The 21,151-nt window shown below is 46.0% G+C and overlaps 1 protein-coding gene across 4 annotated transcripts in view; it reads left to right on the top strand.

Annotated features, from left to right (window-relative positions):
* Window positions 1–20,543, top strand: part of MRTFB (myocardin related transcription factor B) — an 85,347-nt gene extending 64,804 nt beyond the window's left edge. For all 4 annotated transcript variants that reach the window (XM_032231225.1, XM_032231223.1, XM_032231224.1 and 1 more), the window contains 6 exons: window positions 4,688–5,692; window positions 7,566–7,709; window positions 9,874–10,029; window positions 12,058–12,195; window positions 15,385–15,445; window positions 19,265–20,543. In XM_032231225.1, coding sequence (XP_032087116.1) covers window positions 4,688–5,692; window positions 7,566–7,709; window positions 9,874–10,029; window positions 12,058–12,195; window positions 15,385–15,445; window positions 19,265–19,797 — 2,037 coding nt within the window. In that variant the 3' untranslated portion in view covers window positions 19,798–20,543. The remainder of the gene's footprint in view (window positions 1–4,687; window positions 5,693–7,565; window positions 7,710–9,873; window positions 10,030–12,057; window positions 12,196–15,384; window positions 15,446–19,264) is intronic.
* Window positions 20,544–21,151: the final 608 nt, after the last annotated feature.

Genomic DNA, 21,151 nt, shown 5'->3' with positions numbered 1-21,151 from the left:
AGTTTGCCGACCCCTTTCCTAATTCATCCGTCTTTCGAATCATTCTATTTTTTGCCAGTTCATCCCTCTTGTCAGGTGCCAATTCAGCACCGAAAATGGTCAAAAGGTGGTATTGTTTTCAGATTACAAAAAAAAGTGTAGCTCTAGATCTAGAGCAGAGATGTCAAACTCAAAGCCTACAGGCCAGATCCGGCCCACATGGTGCTTAGATCCGACCCGCTGGGCTGCCCCGGAAACAGCGAATGACCAGCCCGCGGTGCCTCTGCCAGCGAAAACAGAGCTCTGTTTTCGCTGGCAGAGGGTTACTGGAGGCCATCACAGTCGAAAACGAAGCTCGGGAGCCTGTTTTCTCTGGCAAAGCACTCGGGCCACCACAGCCACTCCGACATGAGTGAGGTCAAGCTGGCCATGCCCCCTCCCCGAGGTCAAACACAACCCTGATGCGACACTCAATTAAATCAAGTTTGATCTAGAGAGCTGTGATGGCGAACCTATGGCACGAGTGCCGGAAGTGGCACGCGGAACCATCTCTTCGGGCATGCGAGCCATCGCCTGTAGCTCTTCCGGGTTCCAGAGCACCCGCCAGTTGGTCTTCACGCACACAGGAGCACCAGAAACCAGAAGAGAGCCAGAGAAAGTCGACTTGCCTCTTGAAAAAGTACCTTTGGGACAACCATGACCTGGATGATTGAGGATGTCCATAGACATATAGCCATTCCAATGAAAGTAGGGGGGCGCAGTGACTCAGTGGCTAAGATGTTGAGCTTGTTGATCAGAAAGGCTGGCAGTTCGGCAGTCCAAATCCCTAGCATGCCTAACAGAGTGAGCTCCCGTTACTTGTCCCAGCCTCTGCCAACCTAGCAGTTCGAAAGTAGGTAAAAATGTAAATAGAAAAATGGGAACCACCTTTGGTGGGAAGGTAACAGCGTTCCATGTGCCTTGGGCGTTTAGTCATGCTGGCCACATGACCACGGAGATGCCTTCGGACAGTGCTGGCTCTTCGGCTTTGAAACGGAGATGAGCACCGCCCCCTAGAGTCGGGAACGACTAGCACATATGTGCAAGGGGAACCTTTACCTTTAATGAAATGTAGCTTTAGGGGTACATGATGTCAGCTTCTTAGTCTGGTGTACCTTACAAGGCTAAACTCAGACATTTTGGTGCTGTGTTCAGAAAGATGCTGAGAAGAGAATCTAAATACTCTAAGGATTGCAGCAACTGCCTGATTGTTGGGTGGGAGGGGAGAAATATATTGCTACTTTAAAAGCAATAATGACAATTAGGCGAGGGCAGATGCAAGAGAAGTTAATAGAATTCTGCACAATGCAGAGAAGGTAGATCACAGTGGATTCTATAAATTCACAGGTACCAGCCAGAGTTAAAATGACAAGAGGAGATCGTTCTCTACATGCAGACTTTAAAGATCTGGTTGCGATCTTTCAGTTTATCTTGTTGTAGGGGTTATTAAGTGGATAAATGGGATCAGATAGCAGAACACAAAGAGGTTAACACGAATGGTTTAGAAAAGCAGGCAGGGGATAATTTAGCATTCTGCCTTCAAGGACTGGCCTATTAATAGTCCTGCTCCATACAGCCCAGAAACGAAATTGCAGCTGTTAGCAGTTAACGTTTCAAAAAAGAATAGAGGCTTAATCCCTAAGATGCAATTAGACTCACTCTTTTTGGTCTTCACTAATTCAGCTATAAACCAGAAATATTTTCCGTAGCCCTTTTAGCACGGAAGAAACTTTCGGTGCAGAGATTGTGGGTCAAGGCTTGTTCGGGGGTCGTGAGCAGTTTGGTGGGTGGGGGTGTCCCATTGTTCTGTTTTGTTTTTTAATTTGATCGGGCTTGCCCAGGCTGAGTGAGTATTGTCAGAATTCTCTACTGCCTTCGTGCCGTGCTTTGCCATCACAGGTTTTGTGGCTGGTTGCAGAGCCACAAAGTGGGAGAATCCCCACCAAAACATAATTAAATATAATTATAAAAAGTAAACGGTATGTTTACTTCTAGCCCAGCCGTAACACCATAGAAATAATTAGTCTTATTCGTGTTTAGGATAGAATAACAGAGTTGGAAGGGACCTTGGAGGTCTTCCACTCCAGTCCCCTGCTTAGGCAGGAAACCCTACACCACTTCAGGCAATGGTTGTCCAATCTCTTCTTAAAAACCTCCAGTGTTGGAGCAGTCACAACTTCTGGAGGCAAGTTGTTCCACTGATTAATTGTTCTCACTGTCAGGAAATTTCTCCTTCGTTCTAAGTTGCTTCTCTCCTTGATTAGTTTCCACCCATGGCTCTTGTCCTGCCCTCAGGTGCTTGGAGAATAGTTTGGCTCCCTCTTCTTTGTGGCAGTCCCTGAGTTAAAATTTAATTATTTAAAAGTAAATAGTATGTTTATTTCTAGCCCAGCCATAACCCAAATAAATAATTTGTCCTATATGTGGTTCCACCACAAAACCGCGGTAGACTAAGCGCGTGTGACTAAAGCGCGGTGACAAAACCGCACCATCAAAACCGCGCAACAACAGCGCACCGACAACAGCGCACCGACAGAAGCGCGCTGTACATAACCCTAAACCTAAACCTAACCCTAAACCTTACCTTAAGTTAAATCGCGCTTCTGTCGGCGCGCTGTTGTCGGCGCGCTTTTGACGTTCGCGGTTATGTCGTGCCCACGCTATTTGTGTGGCTTTACACAAATCCATTGTTTGTTTTAGGCCAGATCTGGTTCCTGCCGAATTAATGACGGCAGAAAGAAGTGAAGCTAACGGACTGTAAGCTTTTGCAAAAATGTTAAAAGCACAAAAGATTGCCATTTTTTTTATTTTCACTCTATCTTTAACCTATAGCTGGAATCCCACAACTGTGAACGCATCCATTTAACACTGCAAGGACTGCCTATAAGGCTATAAACATGATCTACAGAAGTCTTTGGGCAACTGCGCAAATTAATGCTGTTTTCTGCAAGGCTGCCCCTTCTCTCAACTGCAGAGATTATATTTATAATGATACTTTCAACAGCTGGCAGGGAAGTCTGGGAGTTGAAGTTCATACAGCTTCAAGTTGCCAAGGCTCAGAAATAAAGATTTTGTCTTTTGCCTGCATGACTCCTCCCTCCCTCTCTCTTTTCCTCCCTCCCTCCCTCCTTCTCCCTCCCTCCTTCCCTCCCTCCCTTCTTTCCTTCCTAACTATTCAAGAATTACCTGTTTTTCTTCTTGGCTTCTAGATATAGGCAGAGTTGAAGTTGCTTTAAAAATGCCTTCTTTCAAAACACAATGAAAATTAAATATTATCCAGGCCAGGACTCAAGAGCTTTGTAGGCAACTTACCGTAACAGCTTGTCCATCAGCATGGATGTAGGTTGTATACAGAGGCAGAGATAGACAGATATAGAATGCATGGAAGTCTCAAGCAAAGCCCTGAGTTTGAATATTTTGTTTAGGAAGGACCCACACGTACTCAGGGCACATTATATTTTTCGGGTTTTATTCTGCAGGATTTAAGCAAATAATACGTTGCTAATGGGGCTGCATCTGAGGGTGGTAATTTCTTCATTGATGGCTTCGTTCTAGGACAGGGGGTGTCAAACTCGATTTCATTGAGGACCACATCATTATGTTTGACCTCAGGGTAGGCGTAGCCAGCTTTAAGTCACTTGTGTCAGGAGGCTCTTGTGGGGGCCTGAGCAGTCTGCCAGCGAAAACAGGCTCCCCAGCTCCATTCTCAGCTGCGACGGCCTCCAGCAACCCTCTGCCAGCCAAAAAACGGCACTGGGGAGGGCCATGCAAAGCCCTCGCAGCAGGCATGAAATTCTCTTACCTTTCCTACCGTTTCGGAACCGGGAGCGCTCTCTCGCTTTGCTGACACACGGCGCTTCTGTGCAGGCGCAGAACCCTCTGCACATGCGCAGAACGTCCGTGATGATGTCTGGCAGGTGGGCGGAGCTTCCCACTGCCCTCCCTATCAGTTCACACGAACTGGCAGAATATCACCTTTGCCTCACCAGCTCCGTTTTCAGATGTAACGGCTTCCTGCAGCCCTCTGCCAGCAAAAACAGAGCTCGGGAGGAGCTGTGCGAGGCACCGCAGGCTGGTCCTTCGCTGTTTCCGGGGTGGCCCCGTGGCCAAATCTAAGCACATACACACACACCGGCCGGCCTGCAGGCCTTGAGTTTGACTCCTTCCCCTTGCTTTAGGGACTTCATTTCTATTAAAAACCACTGTCTGTCAGGCCTGCAGTTATATCCCTTTTAGGATCTTTGGCCTGCCACACCTCTCTCTTATTTCATTATGCTGTTTCATTAGTGTAGTAGTTGGGAGTGGGGAATAGAAAGGAGTAGAATTGTGGAATGTGTTGTTGTCATTTTTTTCTTGAAGCCCATGGTCATCTTTTGTCTCCGCACCTTTGCACCTGACTGGAACCAGCTGGGTGGAGATGCCAGTGTAGAAGAAGAAGATGGACCATGTGATGGATTTGTGGGTGTGGGGACAAGATCATGAACTTTCAACTGGGTGGGAATCCAATGTAACTTCCAGAATTGGGATTCCACAGTACGATGCTAAGATGTCTGATTTATTTAATTGGAACTTTAAGGATCGTTTTTGCCTTGGACTCTGACTCTAATTCTACATGATACTTGGAATGCTGACACTGTCTCTTTCCCTCTTCCCCTCTCCTCAACTTCAGGTAGCTGAACTGAAAATGGAATTAAAGCTAAGAGGATTGCCTGTCTCTGGAACTAAAATGGATCTCATTGAGCGACTGAAACCCTATCAGGATCTAAATAATAATTCCGTTGGCACAAGTAATACAGGGACGGCTTCCAGTAATGGAGCCAGCAAACCCGGAGAAGTCACTGCGCCATTCCCTGCTGCAGCATTTAATAAGCCGGCAGTGAATTCTGCTCCCAGTACCTCTTCGGAAACAGCACCTGTCGGAACCGGCAGCAAAACAGGAGTCCTGGAACACGCAGGGTCCCCTCTGCCCATTTCCCCAGCTCCTTCGGAACAGTCCAGTCTCGGAACGGACGATGCCAGCATGGCCGATACGTTGACGGAAATCATGACCCTGATGTCTCCGTCGCAGTTCCCAAGCGCTTCCCCTCTCCGAGCGGCCGCCACCCACGAAGATGGCGGGAACTCATCCGGCATGGACCTGGACACCACGGAGAAGGACCGCAAGCTTCAAGAGAAAGAGGAGCAGATCGAGGAGCTCAAAAGAAAACTGGAACAAGAACAGAAGCTGGTGGAAGTGCTGAAGATGCAACTGGAGGTTGAGAAGAGGAGTCACCAGCAGCAGGCTCAAGCTTCTGCCAATACGCCAATGACTTTGAATCCGCCGCGTAACAGCTCCTCCGTCAAAGAAGAAGGCGCTGTGGCAGACAGCCCCGAGGCAAGGCAGTTGGTCTCTGATGCCAGCCATGCCTTAGGGCAGTCCAGGTCAGCAGAGATCCAAAACCTAGTTGCCAAAAAGGCCATGGTCATCAAGCAAGAGATACCTTTGGCCCAAGCTGAGCCGCAGAACGTCCTATCTCAGTTCTACGTAAGTTCACAGAGACAGCCCCAAACGGCGGTCATTGCCCAACCTCAAGCTCTGCTGGCTGCCACAGGGACCACCCAGCTGCTCCTGCCACTGTCCTTGCAGGGTCCAAATTCAGCCGCTTCGGTGCAACTGCCTGTGAGCAACATCCAGGTAACATCCGCGGTCAACCTTTAATCCCGATGGCCACTACTAGTCAAGGAGACATTCATGAATGCCACTTGAAATATACTGTACTTCCCGGTTTATATGGACGGACCTGGAATCGAGGGGTTTGGGATTCTAGTTAAGGAAGGCAAATTAATCATGGTTTAATATAACAGCAAATATCAATAGCTCTTACATGCCGTTTCACAGTGCTGTTTTACAGCCCCCGCTAAGCAGTTTTACAGAGTCAGCCTGTTGCCCCCAACATTCTGAGTCCTCATTTTACCGGCCTCGGAAGGATGGAAGGCTGAGTCCAACCTTGAGCCAATTAGGATCGAACTGCTGGCAGCCAGCAGAGTTAGCCTGCAATACTGCATTCTAACCACTACGCCATCAGGGCTGCTAATAGCAATAGCACATAGACTTATATACCGCTTCAAAGTGCTTTCCAGCCTTCTCTAAGCGGTTTACAAAGTCGGCCTATTGCGCCAAACAATCTGGGTCCTCGTTTTACCAGCTTTGGAAGTCTAAGTCCAACGTTGAGCCTGGTGAGATTCGAACTACCAAATTGCAGGCAGCCGGCAGTCAGCAGAAGTAGCCTGCAATACTGCACTCTAACCACTGTGCCACCGCGGCTTTTAATATCCCCTTGACAGAAGCATGCATGATTGTGAATGGCTGGTGTAACATGCTATCCCTTGTGCAATTAGGGTGTTAAACAACTCCCTATAGACCTGGTGGGCATTCAGATTATCTCCAGTATGGTCTAAGGAGGACCAGTTACGAGGGCATAAATGAATGCAATGGAGGGTGCTTTGTGTCCCTTCACTTTCAAAGAAATTACAGATTCTTGTAATGAGTTGGGAACTGACAATACCATAAGCTCAATTCTCTACCTTTGCCAATGAATTGGGGCTGAATAGTAACAGGGTATCTCATAGGTAATCTAAATGGAACTGGGGTTACCTAAACCCAGGGGTGGGATTCAGCCAGTTGGACTGGTTCGGGCGAACTGGATGTTAATTTTACAACTTGTTCGCCAAACTGTTAGTTCCAAGGACTGGCTGGACCTACTCACCCTGCTCTGCCCCTCCCAGGAGTCTCCAAACGGCCCATTTTGGATGCCAGATAAGTGCAGAGATTCTGGGAGCGCGAAAAACGGGCCTCCCGGAAGTCCAGAAACGGGCCCGTTTCTGGCCTCCAGGAGGCCTCCGGAGCCCAGGGGAGGCTGTTTTCATCCTCCCAGAGGCTCAAAGAAAGTCTCCAGAGCCTGGGGAGGGCAAAAATGCCCTCCCCCCCATGGTACAGGAAGCTGAATAGGTCATACCCACCATAGCCATGCCCACCCAGCAACTGGGCACAGAACCGGTTGCTAAAAACTTTCAATCCTATCCCTGCCTAAACCCTAAACTCTATTTTCTATGGCAAATAGTTAGCGGGCAAAAATTCAAATGCTTGCTTTCATCTAAAAAAAAAGGTCCTTATCCAATTAGCATATTAAACAAGTGCTGATTTTTGGCTAAACTTTATTTCTGTTATCTGTCTTGTCATCATAAGGCAATACCTGTCCGTGCACACACGCTTCCCATATGATAAAATTTCCCTTTGAATTTAAGCTGCTGGAGGTTATTAATGGCATCCTCATTTATCCAGCTCGCCAGATGGTAGTATATTGTAGCTGGTGCATAACTATCAATCCATTTTATTCCTTTTTGTGCAGAAATTTCAGAGGGGCTTAAATATGGTAGGAGTCCTGTGTATTTTTTTTAATTTAAAGTAGATTGAGATTGGAAAATAATGCACCTTGGCTGCCTCGACATTAATGCAGTCGTCTTCTGCACCCAGCAAATTGAAGCTGTACATTTTTTTTATCCTCTAGGTTCAAACACAAGCTGGTATTCCAACCATCGCCCAAGTATCTACTTCTAATTTGGTCCCCAAAGTGCCACAGATGCACCTGTCAGCCCCCAAACTCAATGCTTCCCCACAGCATGCAGCTGGCCAAACCTCAGAAAACAGAAAGGTTGGTGAAGGTTTATGCACAAAGGGATTATAACCTGTACCTAAAGTTCTGTATTCTATTACCTGTGTGGGCTTGTACAGTCTCTCTTCAATAAAACAAGATACGGGATGGAATAATAGCATGTAGATTTAGCACTTAGACTTAGGTTCTGACCCCCCTCCATCCAATGAGTAACGCCAACACAAGCTTACTGTTAGCCACACTTTATTCACAGTAATTACTCATAGACAAGACGTTGGCACCCAGACTTCCACAGATAAGAGATACAAAAGACACAAGAGCTTCCCCAGCTTGGTATAAACGGTTGTGTCCTGCAAAAGGTCTCCTCCCAAAGTCTCTTCTTATATACTCTCTTGGGAGGAGCCAAATCACAACCACCTGGGCCTGATTATCTCCTATGAGTCTGTCTCCGTAATTGCTGCCTTCGTTTCTCCGCCCTCCTCTGCCTGGCGTCAGAGACAAACTCCCTTTGACTTTCACCACTGCTCCATGCCTCAGGCGCCTCCTGGTGGCCAACCAGCCTCTCTGGTCCCTGCTTGGAGTCTGAACCCTGCCCAGGGTCCTCCACATCTTCCAGAGCCGACTCATAGGATCCCTCGCTATTGGAGTCCATCGGCAGATCCAACGGCTCCTGCTGGGCCACAACAGACTTATATACCGCTTCATAGTGCTTTCACAGTACTGAGTCAAGTAGTGTAGCAACGTGCGGAGTATCTTCAAATCCTGGACCAGAGATTTGGTCTTGGATCCAAGCTGCCAAAAAGGATCTAAATAATGATGGATTGTCTGGAATTACAGCATTGGGAATAATGGTTAGTGCGTGATGCAGTGATCTACGCTTGATCCAAACCAGCTGATCTCTTAACAGATTTAGTAAGAGCTATACTGCTTTTCAGTGCTTTACAGCTCTCTCTAAGTGGTTTACAGAGTCAGCATCTTGCCCTCATCAATCTGGGTCCTCCTTTTACCCATCTCGGAAGGATGGAAGGATGAGTCCACTTTGAGCTGGTCAGGATTGAACTGCTGGCTATGGGGCAGAGTTAGCCTGCAATACTGCATTCTAACCACTGTGCACCATTGAAGGAAGGAAGGAAGGAAGGAAGGAATCGGTTTACAGAGTCAGTCTATTTGCCCCCAACAATCTGGGTCCTCATTTTACCAACCTCAGAACGCTGGAAGGCTGAGTCAACCTTGAGTCAGTGAGACTTGAACTGCATTCAATACTGCATTCTAACCACTGTGCCACCACGGCTCTTTTATTTAATCACTCGTTGCCCTGTTCCAATGTTCAAATTTAGCCAGAATTTTTGTCCTTTCTTTGAAAGTAAGTACTTGAATTATTTGCATAGATAAGTGAGACAGAGATATTTCATTATACTGAGAATTTTCTAAAAATGCTTTAGAAATAGTTAAATTCTCTAGTGTGGCACACCTGCTGTTTGACATAATATTACTTTTCAGAGGATTCAATTTTAAAATGTTGTATTTGTGGGCTCTGGTCTTTACACTTTCCATTACGGTGAGCTACAAGTCATTTAATTATCCACTCTGAAGGCAAATGTGTGCTCATTGCACATGTGCTTATTTTTTGGGTGCACATCCATGTATTTGAGCAAAGGCAATAGGAACTTTGCTCTGGAACTTTTGACTGTTTGACATCTTAACACCTCACACCCAGGGAGAGTCATATTATTTGGAAACAATTCAAGGACTTAATAAAACAACTTTCTTAAGGAAAATGTCTATTGAGATTCTCAGTCATGGTTGTCCTAAAGGTGTTTTTTTTTTCAAGAGGCAACTGGACTTCCTGATTTTTCTTTGAAGACGTTTCGCTTCTCATCCAAGTAGCTTCTTCAACTCTGACTCGATCTCCTTCCATTCCCCACTATCATCCAGTCAGAGCTGAAGAAGCTTCTTGGATGAGAAGCGAAACGTCTCCAAAGAAAAACAAGGAAGTCCAGTTGCCTCTTGAAAAAAGCACCTTGGGGATTTCTTAAGGAAAGTCCTTGGATTCTTTTCTGCACTGATTGAACTCAATTTAAGTTTTATTATTATGCTATAGATATTAGGGGTTGTTTTTAGTGTTTTCCTACCCGCCCTGCATATTTTAGTTTAAATATTTTTTTACATAGGGTTTGTTCAACATTGTATTTTGTTTCTACAGGTATTTCCTCCTACCTCACCTAACACAGTCTTTTCCTATCAGAATTCGTCTGCTACAAACCTTCAGCAACCTTTGTTTAAGCCAGCCTCAAATACGACACCTCACTCAGGGAACCAAGCACCCCTAGTGCAAAATGGACCGAATCCTCTTCAGAAGGTAGCGCTTGTTCTCCATTGTAGAAGGCTGTCCCGCCAAAAGAGCATTGCTCAAAGGCTTGAGACAGCCCACCTGGGATGATCAGAGCACACCTCTTTGCAGTGTTGGGGATTACCCAGGGGGATGCATCTTGTTCTTGCTCACATTGTAGGGAACAATGTGCTAGAGGTAGGCATTGTCACAGACCTCAAAGTTCTCCCGTGTACCTACAAGTATTTTGCACACTTAGAATAGCAATAGCACTGAGACTTAGATATCGCTTCTCGGTGCTTTACAGCCCTCTATTAAGCGATTTGCAGAGTCAGCTTATGGCTCCCAAACCATCTGGGTCTGTGGTGGGTTCCGGATCCCGTTCCAACCGGTACGGCATCGTCCACATGGACGTGCGCATGTGCACAGCATGCGCATGCGTCTTACCGCTTCCGCAAGCATCCACAACGCTCCAACTGCTCAGCGGAGCTTCACGCAGGTGCTGTACGCGCCGTGCATGGAAGCACCGAAGACTTGAAAGACTGGTAAGGAGCTCGGGTGGGCGGGCCCTCCAGAGCACCATACCAGAACGATATCTGGTGCTCAGGGCAAGCTCCGGTACGCCCGTACCAGGGCGTACCACCTGCAACCCACCACTGAACTGGGCCCTCATTTTACCAACCTCGGAAGCAAAGGGGGTATCCAGCCAGTTCTGACAGGTTCTGTTTTGAGTAGTTCAGAGAACCGGCAAATAGGCTGGCCCCACCCTCACTGCCTCCCAGCTGATCTTCTTTTGTTGCCCTGAACAGGAGAACGGAGCTGGAAAGCAGGTTAGTGGGATGGGGAGGGAATGGGGATTTTGCAGTAACCTCCCCCCAGGAGTGGGGAGAGAATGGGGATTTTACAGTATCCTGCCCCTGCCACGCCCACAAAGCAACGCCCACAGAACCAGTAGAAAAATTATTTGAATCCCACCACTGCTCAGAAGGAGGAAAGGCTGAGTCAACCTTGAGCCGGTCAGGATCGAACTGCAGATTATGAACAGAGTTAGCCTGCAATACTGCATTCCGACCACTGCGCCACCAGGGCTTTCTTAATAGCTTGAAAAAGCTGCTATGGGTTCCATTCTTAACGCCTAATTGTAGGACAGGTAAGAGACTGTTTGGTATAGATACTGAAGTGGTGAAGCAAGAACAGGGAAACCTGAATTCTAGTCCTGGCTTAAGCCACTGGTGATTTTGGACCAGTCATGCCCTCTCAGCCCTAGGAAAGAGGCACTGGCAAACCACTTCAGAGAAATATTGCAAGAAAACCACAGGGACGTGTTCCTCTAGTTTGCCAGGATTCGAGAGTGACTCAAAAGCAGAAAAGGTGGGTAGGATACCAGATAATTCGAAGCCTTTCCAGTGCTCAAGGAAGGAAGTGTTAACCTGCCAGTTAAATTCTCCTCCGCATAGCATTCATTATGAGCCACACAGTGGTTAGAATGCAGTACTGCAGGCTACTTCTGCTGACTGCCAGTTACCCGCAATTTGAATCTCACCAGGCTCAAGGTTGACTCAGCCTTCCACCCTTCTGAGGTGGGTAAAACGAGGACCCAGATTGTTGGGAGAAAGATGCTGGCTCTGTAAATCGCTTAGAAAGGGCTGTAAAGCACTGTAAAGTGGTATATAAATCTAAGTGCTATTACTAATCAGCTTTGGAGAAAAAAAAATCATTCCCTTTGGAAATGTTGCAGTAGAAGCTGTTTTGATCAAGCCTCAGGATGGAAGGGAAAGAGATTAATGTAGTCAGAACAAACCCCTCATGTATTGAAGTCTGTTTATTGCTTACCTTAGAAAGAAGTGTTCCTCCCCCCACCTTCGCTCTTTTAATAAAATATCACAATACATTATCTCCTTGATTCGAGATTGCTTTTAATGACAAAGCAGGATAAATATGCCCTCTTATCACTGTGAGTAAATAAAAAAAGGAGAGTTGGGGGTCTCTTTAAAAAAAAAATTTAAAATCTGTTTGCTGCCACATTTGTTCGCTAACTGAATCCATTGTTTCTGGCAGCCACCTTCCCCGGCTCAGTCCCAGCAATACCTTTTGCAGCAGTCCTTGTTCAACAGTTCAGGAACCAAAACGAAAGACCCCCCACGCTACGAAGAAGCCATCAAACAGACACGCAGCCTGCAGTCTTCTCAACGAGAAGTAAGTCGAACAGCAGACCTGTTTGTTTATTCTAATACTAGCCGACAACCCAACATTGCCCCGGTATTTATTCATAGTGGGGAAATGTCTGGGCCAAATGCAATTTCTAATGTTGGATTTTCCCCCTTACCAGAGGGAGCCCCCTTGTGGAGGACTGTGAAGCCGTTACCATGGCAACTCCACTGCGCTGCCATTTAACAGCAGTGCAGTAGAAGCCATTTTAAGGCACAACAGGCTGTATCCTAATAGAATACCCACCCTGAGGGGTTTTAGGGGTGTCTTACCTCCAGAGGTGGGTTCCTACCAGTTCGCACCTATTCGGTAGAACTGGTTCGTCAAATCTACCGAACCGGTTAGAAGAGGTTCCACCAGTGGACCCGGAAAGCAGGCCACACCTACAGAAGAGGTTCCAAAATTTTTTGAAACCCACCACTGGCAAGGATCTTGTAACTTGACAGCTTTAAGACTTGCATGCTTCAATGCCAAAGTTTCTGAATAGCTACTTGGACCGACCTAAGTACTAATTCATAATTTCATATCCGGTCACATGGGCGGCAAGCCACTCCCACAAAGGAGGCCACAGCCACAGAGTAGGTTCCAACAATTTTTGAAACCCACCACTGCTTACCTCCCCCAGTATTTGTTTCCAGAGAGTAAGTCATTAGTGTACCAAGTTTGGTTGAAATTGCTCGAGGCGTTCCAGAGTTATGCTGGAAAACACCCAGCCACACACACCCAGTTTTATATAGCTGGATGTCTTATTGAGGCATCCAGCTTCATTAAGGAATCGATGAAAGAGATGTGATGTGAGCCTTTCCATTTGTTCTACCTTCAAGTAGACATTGCTGCTCAGTCCAACCCCCCCCCCCCAAAAAAAACCAGATGCAAAGATGCGTAATTGTAATTTCCCCGAAATCTTAAAAGCGAATCGGTTTCCCGAATGTCAACATTCCCTCAGAGGGCAGGCAAAGAGAGCCATGTGCCAAACCATGGAATTGGGGTTTGGCTCAACTAATCCTTCCTCAGAAGAAGAAGAAGGAAAACCCCCAAAGAGAGCTTTTCTTTGTAAGGAAGACCAAAAATGTTTAAAGGGAGGGGGGGGGAGCGAGGTCGTTTAAGGACAGGGTATCTGTGACAAGATAAAACACCTGCTTACTCATGAAAACAGCTGATGGAATATGACTTTTTAACAGTCTCAGCCAGCCAGTTTGGCAATAGCATTTTTAACAAGGCTGTCAAGGATCAAAGAGAATGGGGAGCTTTCTTTATAGATCATCTGGGGGAGAAGGAAGCCTGTTATTAGTTTGTTTCAGCAAGAAATTCTGCTTGGCAGTTCTTGACAGATGCTGCTGTTAGGTTCAGTACAGGAGAAATGGTATTTTGTCTGACTTAGCTGATCCAACCGCTTCAACTTTCTCCTCCTCCTCCTGCCAAGTTTTGCTCAAACCACCAGCTGGAAGGGCGTTTTGCACGAAAAAGCTTTTCAGCTGGAATTACCAAATCAACTTTGTCAGTTAAAAGAGAATTGAATTCCCATTTCTTTACGAAAGCACTTTAAAGCTTTATACCTCTTGTTTTTCTTTGCTCCCTACTTCTGATGTTTCTGCTTATTGGCCAGAAGACTAAAAATCGCAGGCAACTTAGCTGGGCAGCTGCATAACCAATTCTGAAATTAAATATGAAAATTTAGGGCAAAACCTGGTGCACATTCACTGCAGAAAAGCAGCTTACCTGTATAACTGTAGCTAGCAGGGAAAATGCTTGCTGCTCTTTCTCTGAATACTAAATGCTGTAATGAACATGCTTTGAACAGATGTTCCTCGCTGTGGCCTTTTATTTTGATTTCTACTACCTGTTATCCTGTTTCCCCCAAAATAAGACCCTGTTTTGTATTTTTTTTGCTGCAAAAATGGGCACCAGGTCTTATTTTCAGGAGATGTCATCCACTAACTTCACTTGCGTGCGTCACCCCCTCCCCCCGGGGTCCTTTTTGCTTCAGGAACTTTTTCTGCGGCCGGCAAGGCTTTCCCGAAGGCCTCTGCAACCATTAACAGAACTCTGGATTGATCCAGAGCTTTGTTATCAGTTACAGAGGCCTTCAGAAAAGCCTTGCCAGCTGCAAAAGAAATGGGCGGGCGAGACAGATGGTGTGAGGAGGCCTGGCTACAACTGTCTAAAGGTAAGTAGTAGGGCAGCTCCACCTCCTATCCCCACCCTAGCTTAATTTTTACTCGTGCACTCTGGAGTGGGCGGGGTCTTGGGCTTATTCTGGGGTGTAGGGCTTATATTGGGCGCACGTGTAAAATCAAGCTAGGGCTTACTTTCAGGGTAGATTGTATTTCGGGGAAACAGGGTATATAGTGCACCTCTTTTGTACACTAGCAGGGTTCAGGGTTCCAAACAGCATCTGAAAGTACATCAGAGTCCAAGGCAAAGTATTGCTCAAAATTCCAATTGATTAAGAGAGCCATGTTGGCGCATCTGGGGAAACCCGAATCTGAAAGCTTCCCGGTTTTCCCCACCCAGTTGAAAGTTCAAGATCTTGCCTCCACACCCACCAGTCCATCACATGGTCCAATCTCCCACTGCCATGTTGGCAGCTTCCACCCAGCCAGTTCTAGCCAGGTGCAGAGATGCAAAGACAAAGGATGACCTTGGCTTTCTAGAAAGGATTTTGTTATGGCTACATAATATCTAACTCCGTACAATTCCCCCCTCCCATTTTCCCACCATAGAAAAGGCATAGTAGAATAATAGAAAGTGTGGCAGGCCAAAGACCCAAAAGAAAAGATGGCTGCAGGCCTGACATGAGGTTTTCTCAGAAAGAGAGAAATACGTTTTCCTAACATTTCTCATAAATGTGCCTTGTGAATATATTTCATGTGTACTCCAATTGAGTTCAGTGAGGCCTATTTCCAACTAAGTATGTATTTGGACTTCAGCTTTAATAGAAGGAATTCTTAGCAGTTAATCTCGAATTCTGCAATGTGTCCCTGGCTGTCTAATATATTAATATAGATATGTATCAGATTGTTAATTCTTCAGTGGGATTTTCTGCATATTTATAGTTTAAATACAAACTACGTTCTTTTATTATTCCAACCTGTCATAGAATACCAACCATCTTTGTACTTTGGGAAATGGTATGGTAAAATAAACAAGATTTTTCCCCCCCTCCTTTGTTAACAGATTTCCAGTGCCCACAGCCAGCAGATGGATGATCTTTTTGATATCCTCATTAAGAGCGGAGGTGAGATGCGCTGAAATAGAGCACATAACTCTACCAGTAGACCTCAATTTACAACAGTTCATTTAATGACCATTCAAAGTTACAAGGGCACTGAAAAAAGTGACTTATGACCTTTTTTCACACTTATGACCACTGGGGCCTCCCCACGGTGATCAAAATTCAGACACGTAGCAACTGACCCGTATTTATGACGGTTGCAGTGTCCCAAGGTCATGTCATCCCCACTCGGCACCGTCTGACAAGCAAAAGTCCAAGGGGGAGGCAGATTCACTTAACAACCAGGTTGTTAACTTAACAACTGCAGTGATTCACTTAACAGCTGTGGCAACAAATGTCTTAAAATGGAGCAAAACTCATTTAACAAACGTCTCAATTATCAATAGAATTTTTTTGATCAATTGTGTTCATAATAAGTCAAGGATACTCAGGGGCTGCCACAAAGAAGAGGGAGTCAAACTATTCTCCAAAGCACCAGAAGGCAGGACAAGAAGCAACGGATGGAAACTAATCAAGGAGAGAAGCAACTTAGAACTAAGGAGAAATTTCCTGACAGTGGAAACAATCAGTGGAACAACTTGCCTCCAGGAGTTGTGAATGCCCCAATGAAAGTTTTTAGGAAGAGATTGGACAACCATTTGTCTGAAGTAGTGTAGGGTTTCCTGCCTGAGCAGGAGGTTGGACTAGAAGACCTCCAAGGTCCCTTCCAACTCTTTTATTCTAAGGACTAGAGGAATTGATTTTTGAACGTCTTTAATCTAAAGGACGACGTTTGGAGTGTTCTAAGGAATAAGGAATGGAATCTATTGCTTTTATTTTAATGGTGGAACAACTTGTATTTGTTGCTGGACAGAATTTATAAAAGTGCAAAATTAATCCAGGAACAGAACATTGTTCCCTCTGGATCACTCCAAACCTCCTCCTAAATCATGCCGTTCCAGGGGCATTTTTGGCAGATTTCCGAAAGTGAATCATTTGAACTGGAAGTGGCAACCAGCGATCTAGCCAAGCCATCATGTTCTGAATGTAACAGGCGGGCTGAAGGCCAGAGGTTTTCATAATGTTCTGTGGCCGGATCGACTAGCTATGAACATCTGTAGATGGACCGTTTTTGGAATCCTGCAGTGTTTTGGCTGAGTCAGAAAGATACAATACAATACAATAGCAGAGTTGGAAGGGACCTTGGAGGTCTTCTAGTCCAACTCCCTGCCTAGGCAGGAAATCCTATACCGTTTTAGACAAATGGCTATCCAACATCTTCTTGCGGTGTTGGGGCATTCACAACTTCTGGAGGCAAGCTGATCAAACATGGCACATTCATGCTGGCCAGGAGAAGTGATTAAACAAGAGTACAAAACCTCCAGTCGTGGATTCACGTCACGTCTGATTCAGGATCCCTGGATGGTTAGTTTTCCGACAGATCAGAATCTGAAGCCGGGAATAAAACTTGTTTTTTGATTCGGTCTTGTGAGGAAAACAGCAAGATGGGCATCCGGAGTCAGATATAATGCTCACCAAAGGGCAAAGCCTTTGGTTCCTTTGGCCAGTCTCAAGAGTTGTCGTTTAGGATTATAACAGTACCAGATTTGTTATTTGTTATTCCACACAGAGAATCCAGTTGATTACCTCTGTGTTCATCATTGATGGTTTACATCCGTGGTGGCAAAGCTATGGCATGCGTGCCACAGGTGGCGACGCAGAGCCCTCTCCACAAGCAGGCGAGCTGTCGCCCCAGCTCAAATCCACCGTGCTTGTGCGCACGCCTCCCACCAGCCATATGGTTTTCGTGTTTCTGCTGCGCATGCATAGGGGGGCGGAGTGCATGCGGGAGATGCTTGCACATGCACAGGGGCGTGAGCGCATGTGTGTGGGTTACGCGCATGCATGGGGAGGAGGGCGGTGAGTTCTTTTTTTTTTACTTCGTGGATTCAGTAAAATGTAGAGCTGGTTTGGTCTAGTGCTGGGATGGCGAACCTATGGCACGCGTGCCACAGGTGGCACGCAGAGCCATTTATCAGGGCACGTGAGGCGTTGCCCTATCAGCTGGCCAGCGCGCATGAGTTCAGCCTTTTTTAAAGGCATTTTTCGCCCTCCCCAGGCTCCAGAGGCTTTATAGGAGCCTGGGGAGGGTGAAAACAGCCTCCCCCCCTGGAGGCCCTCTGGAGGATTCAGGTGCTTCCCTGAAGCCTCCGGGACGCAAAAAACCGGCCCTATGGACAAACAGGAAGTTCAGGAACGGACTTCCGGTTTGCTCAGACGGTCGATTTAAGCCCTCCAGAGGCTTCAGGGACCTTCAGGAGGCTTCCCTGAAGCCTCCTGAGGACTAAAAAGGACCCTACGAGCAAACCAGAACGGTTTGCTCGTAGGGTCATTTTTTGCCCTCCGGAGGCTTCAGGGAAGCCTCCTGAAGGTCCCTGAAGCTTCCGGAGGGCCTCTGGGGCGGGGGAGACTTTTTTCGCCCTCCCCAGGCTCCTATAAAGCCTCTGAAGCCTGGGGAGGGTGAAAAAAGCATGCAAAAAATGGGGGGAGCACTTCTCATGTGCGCATGCACACTAGGGGGGGGTTGCACGTTGCATTATGGGTGCGACACGCCCGCGCACAACCCTCCTGAGCTCCCTCCCCCTTATGGCACGCGAGCCAAAAAAGGTTCGTCATCATTGGTCTAGTGGTTAAGGCATCAGGCTAGAAACCAGGAGATTTTTTTTAGGCATGAAAACATGCTGAATGACTTCGGCCCAATTACTAGGAGACTGTGAGTTCTAGTCCCGCCTTAGGCCTGAAAACCAGCGGGGGGTGACTTTGAAGCAATTACCAGGAGACTGGGAGTTTTAGTCTTACCTTAGGTATGAAGGTTGGTTGACCGACTTTCGGCGAGTCCCTCTCTTTCAGCCCAACCCACCTCACAGGGTTGTTGTGGAGAAAATAGGAGGAAGGAGGAGCATGAATAGAATAGAACAGAGCAGAATAGAATAGAATAATGGAATGAAGAATAGAATAGAATAATGGAATGAAGAATAGAATAGGAATAGAATAGAATAAAATAGGAATGAAGAATAGAATAGAATAATGGAATGAAGAATAGAATAGGAATAGAATAGAATAGAATAGAATTCTTTATTGGCCAAATGTGATTGGACACACAAGGAATTTGTCTTTGGTGTATATGCTCTCAATGTACATGAAAAGACAAGATACATTTGTCAAGAATCGTAAGGTGCAACACTTAATGATAGTCAGAGGGTACAAATAAGCAATCAAATCATATTAGGAAACAATCAATATAAATCGTAAGGATACAAGCAACAAAGTTACAGTCATGCAGTCATAAGTGGGGGGAGATGGGTGATAGGAACGATGGGAAGATTAATAGTAATAGTAATGCAGCCTTAGTGAATAGTTTGACAGTGTTGAGGGAATTAGTTGTTAAGCAGAGTGATGGCATTTGGGGAAAAAACTGTCCTTGTGTCTAGTTGTTCTGGTGTGCAGTGCTCTATAGTGTCATTTTGAGGTTAGGAGTTGAAACAATTTATGTCCAGGCTGCGAGGGGTCTGTAGATATTTTCACAACCCTCTTTTTGACTCCTGCAGTGTCGAGGTCCTCAATGGAAGGCAAGTTGGTAGCGACTGTTTTTCCTGCAGGTCTAATTATCCTCTGAAGTCCGTGTCTGTCTTGTTGGGTTGCAGAACCAAACCAGAGAGTTATAGAGGTGCAGAAGACAGACTCAGACTTAAGCATGTTCACCATCTTGAGATATGTATAAACAAAGGCTGGGGGGGAATAAAAACAATATTATTGATTTATCCACCATTGTCTTTCCTACAGAGATCTCTATGCCTATGAAGGAGGAACCTTCTCTGATCTCCAAAATGAGGCCAGTTACCGCCAACATCACCACAATGCCAGTCAACACCGTGGTGTCCCGCCCACCCCCACAAGTCCAGATGGCCCCTCCTCTCTCCTTAGAACGCACGAGCGGTTTCTCTTTATCTCTGGAGAACCAGTTGGAAGCCCTTTTGGAAGGCACTCTACCTTCCGGAAACGGGATGCCTCACCTGACAAGCACCACCGTGGACAAGGAGCCTTTCTCGGTCATCGAGGATCTACAGAGCGACCTCCTGACTCATTCGGGGATACTAGATCACTCTCACTCCCCAATGGAGACCTCTGACTCACAGTTCACCCCCAGCTCATGTTTATCCCTCGACCTCCCGGACCCGAACTTAGACAATATGGAGTGGTTAGACCTCACCATGCCAAACGCTTCGTCGGGATTGACGCCGCTCAGCTCGACGGCTCCCAGCATGTTTTCCACAGATTTCCTTGATCCTCAAGATCTGCAGTTGCAGTGGGATTAAAACTGAGAAAGGCAGAACCGGACTCGACCACGTTTTTAAAAGCTCCGCTTAACAATAAGGTCCATTGTTTCACTCTCCTTTGTTTTCAAGCTCATCTCTATAATTATCTTAGGGATTTAATAACAAAACAAAAAACAAATCGCAGAGCGCAAAGTTGTTGTTTTTTTTTAAAAAAAGAAAGATTAAGAATGTTCCAACGAGAAAGGATTGTGATTAAACTGTAAGCTTATGAGAATGTGTCACGAGCAACGATTCAGGTGAGTGGGCACGTAGAGAGCAAACTCTTTGGCTTAAGAACAATGCCGTAGCACCTTTCGGGTCTCTATGGACACCCTCAACAAAGCTTTAATGCTGCGAAAGCTTTTGACTGAGCTAAAAACCAATGGGGTTTTATAAAAGGCTGAAACTAGGCGCTGCTTGGATTTCTTCATGACTTAAAAAGCTCCTTCCTCCCGCTAGCCAATTCTTTTAAAAGACGAGCAGATGTTTCCCTTTTTTCTTTTCTTTTTTTTTGACTTGCCACCTTCATTCATTGGTGGAGCCGGCTAAATCCTATGCGTCTTTATTCAGAAATAACCCCTGTCCTATTCAGAGCAGCTTTTTCTCCTATAAGAATGCATAGAATTTCAAGCTTTTAAGTCGACCATATTACTTGAAAAATATTCTTTGATACATTAAAAAGGTGCTGTCAGTTAGTTTTGTCTGTGTGTGTGTGTTTGTGTGTGTGTGTTTGTGTGTGTGTGTGTGTGATACAAATAATCGTATAACCCACAGACAGAAAGCGTGCCGTTAGGGAAATGCTGTCTTCTTTCATGTATGAAAAGGGGACTCTGTGTGTAGCAGCTGAAAGAAAAAAATACAGGTTTTCGGGCCATTTGGGGGGCCATTTTCAGGCTGTTTTGGGGGCACTTTTTGGCCCAAACGCAGCCTGATAATGGCCCCAAAAAACAGGCATGCGCACACCATCCAGCTTGTCTTCAGGTTTCCGGTGCTCCAGCCCACACGCAGACACATGCACTTGCATGTATGCGCATTACGGTTTGGCCCCTCGGTGCCAAAAAGGTTTGCCGTCACTGCCCTCTTGCTTCCCAACAGACTGCAGAATTCCAGTATTTCACAGCACAAAATAGCTTTATTGTCCTTTAGATATCCTTTGGAGACGCCAGGAATTTCTGCATGCAAAGCATAGAGCTGGATTGAAAAATTGACAAGGGGGAAAAAAAATCCCTTCAACATCCTCTAGTTTTGAACATGCTCAGTGCTATTCAGATCTTTCCCAATGTTGCACCATAGCCTATATATAAATGTTGCATTTGTGCTGATAAATAATATGTAATATAGCACAGGTTCAAAT

The sequence above is a fragment of the Thamnophis elegans genome, chromosome 14 (genome assembly GCF_009769535.1).
Source record: "Thamnophis elegans isolate rThaEle1 chromosome 14, rThaEle1.pri, whole genome shotgun sequence".
Classification (NCBI taxonomy): domain Eukaryota; kingdom Metazoa; phylum Chordata; class Lepidosauria; order Squamata; family Colubridae; genus Thamnophis; species Thamnophis elegans.
Note: the sequence above shows the minus strand (reverse complement) of the source record. Positions and strands in the feature narration are given on the sequence as shown.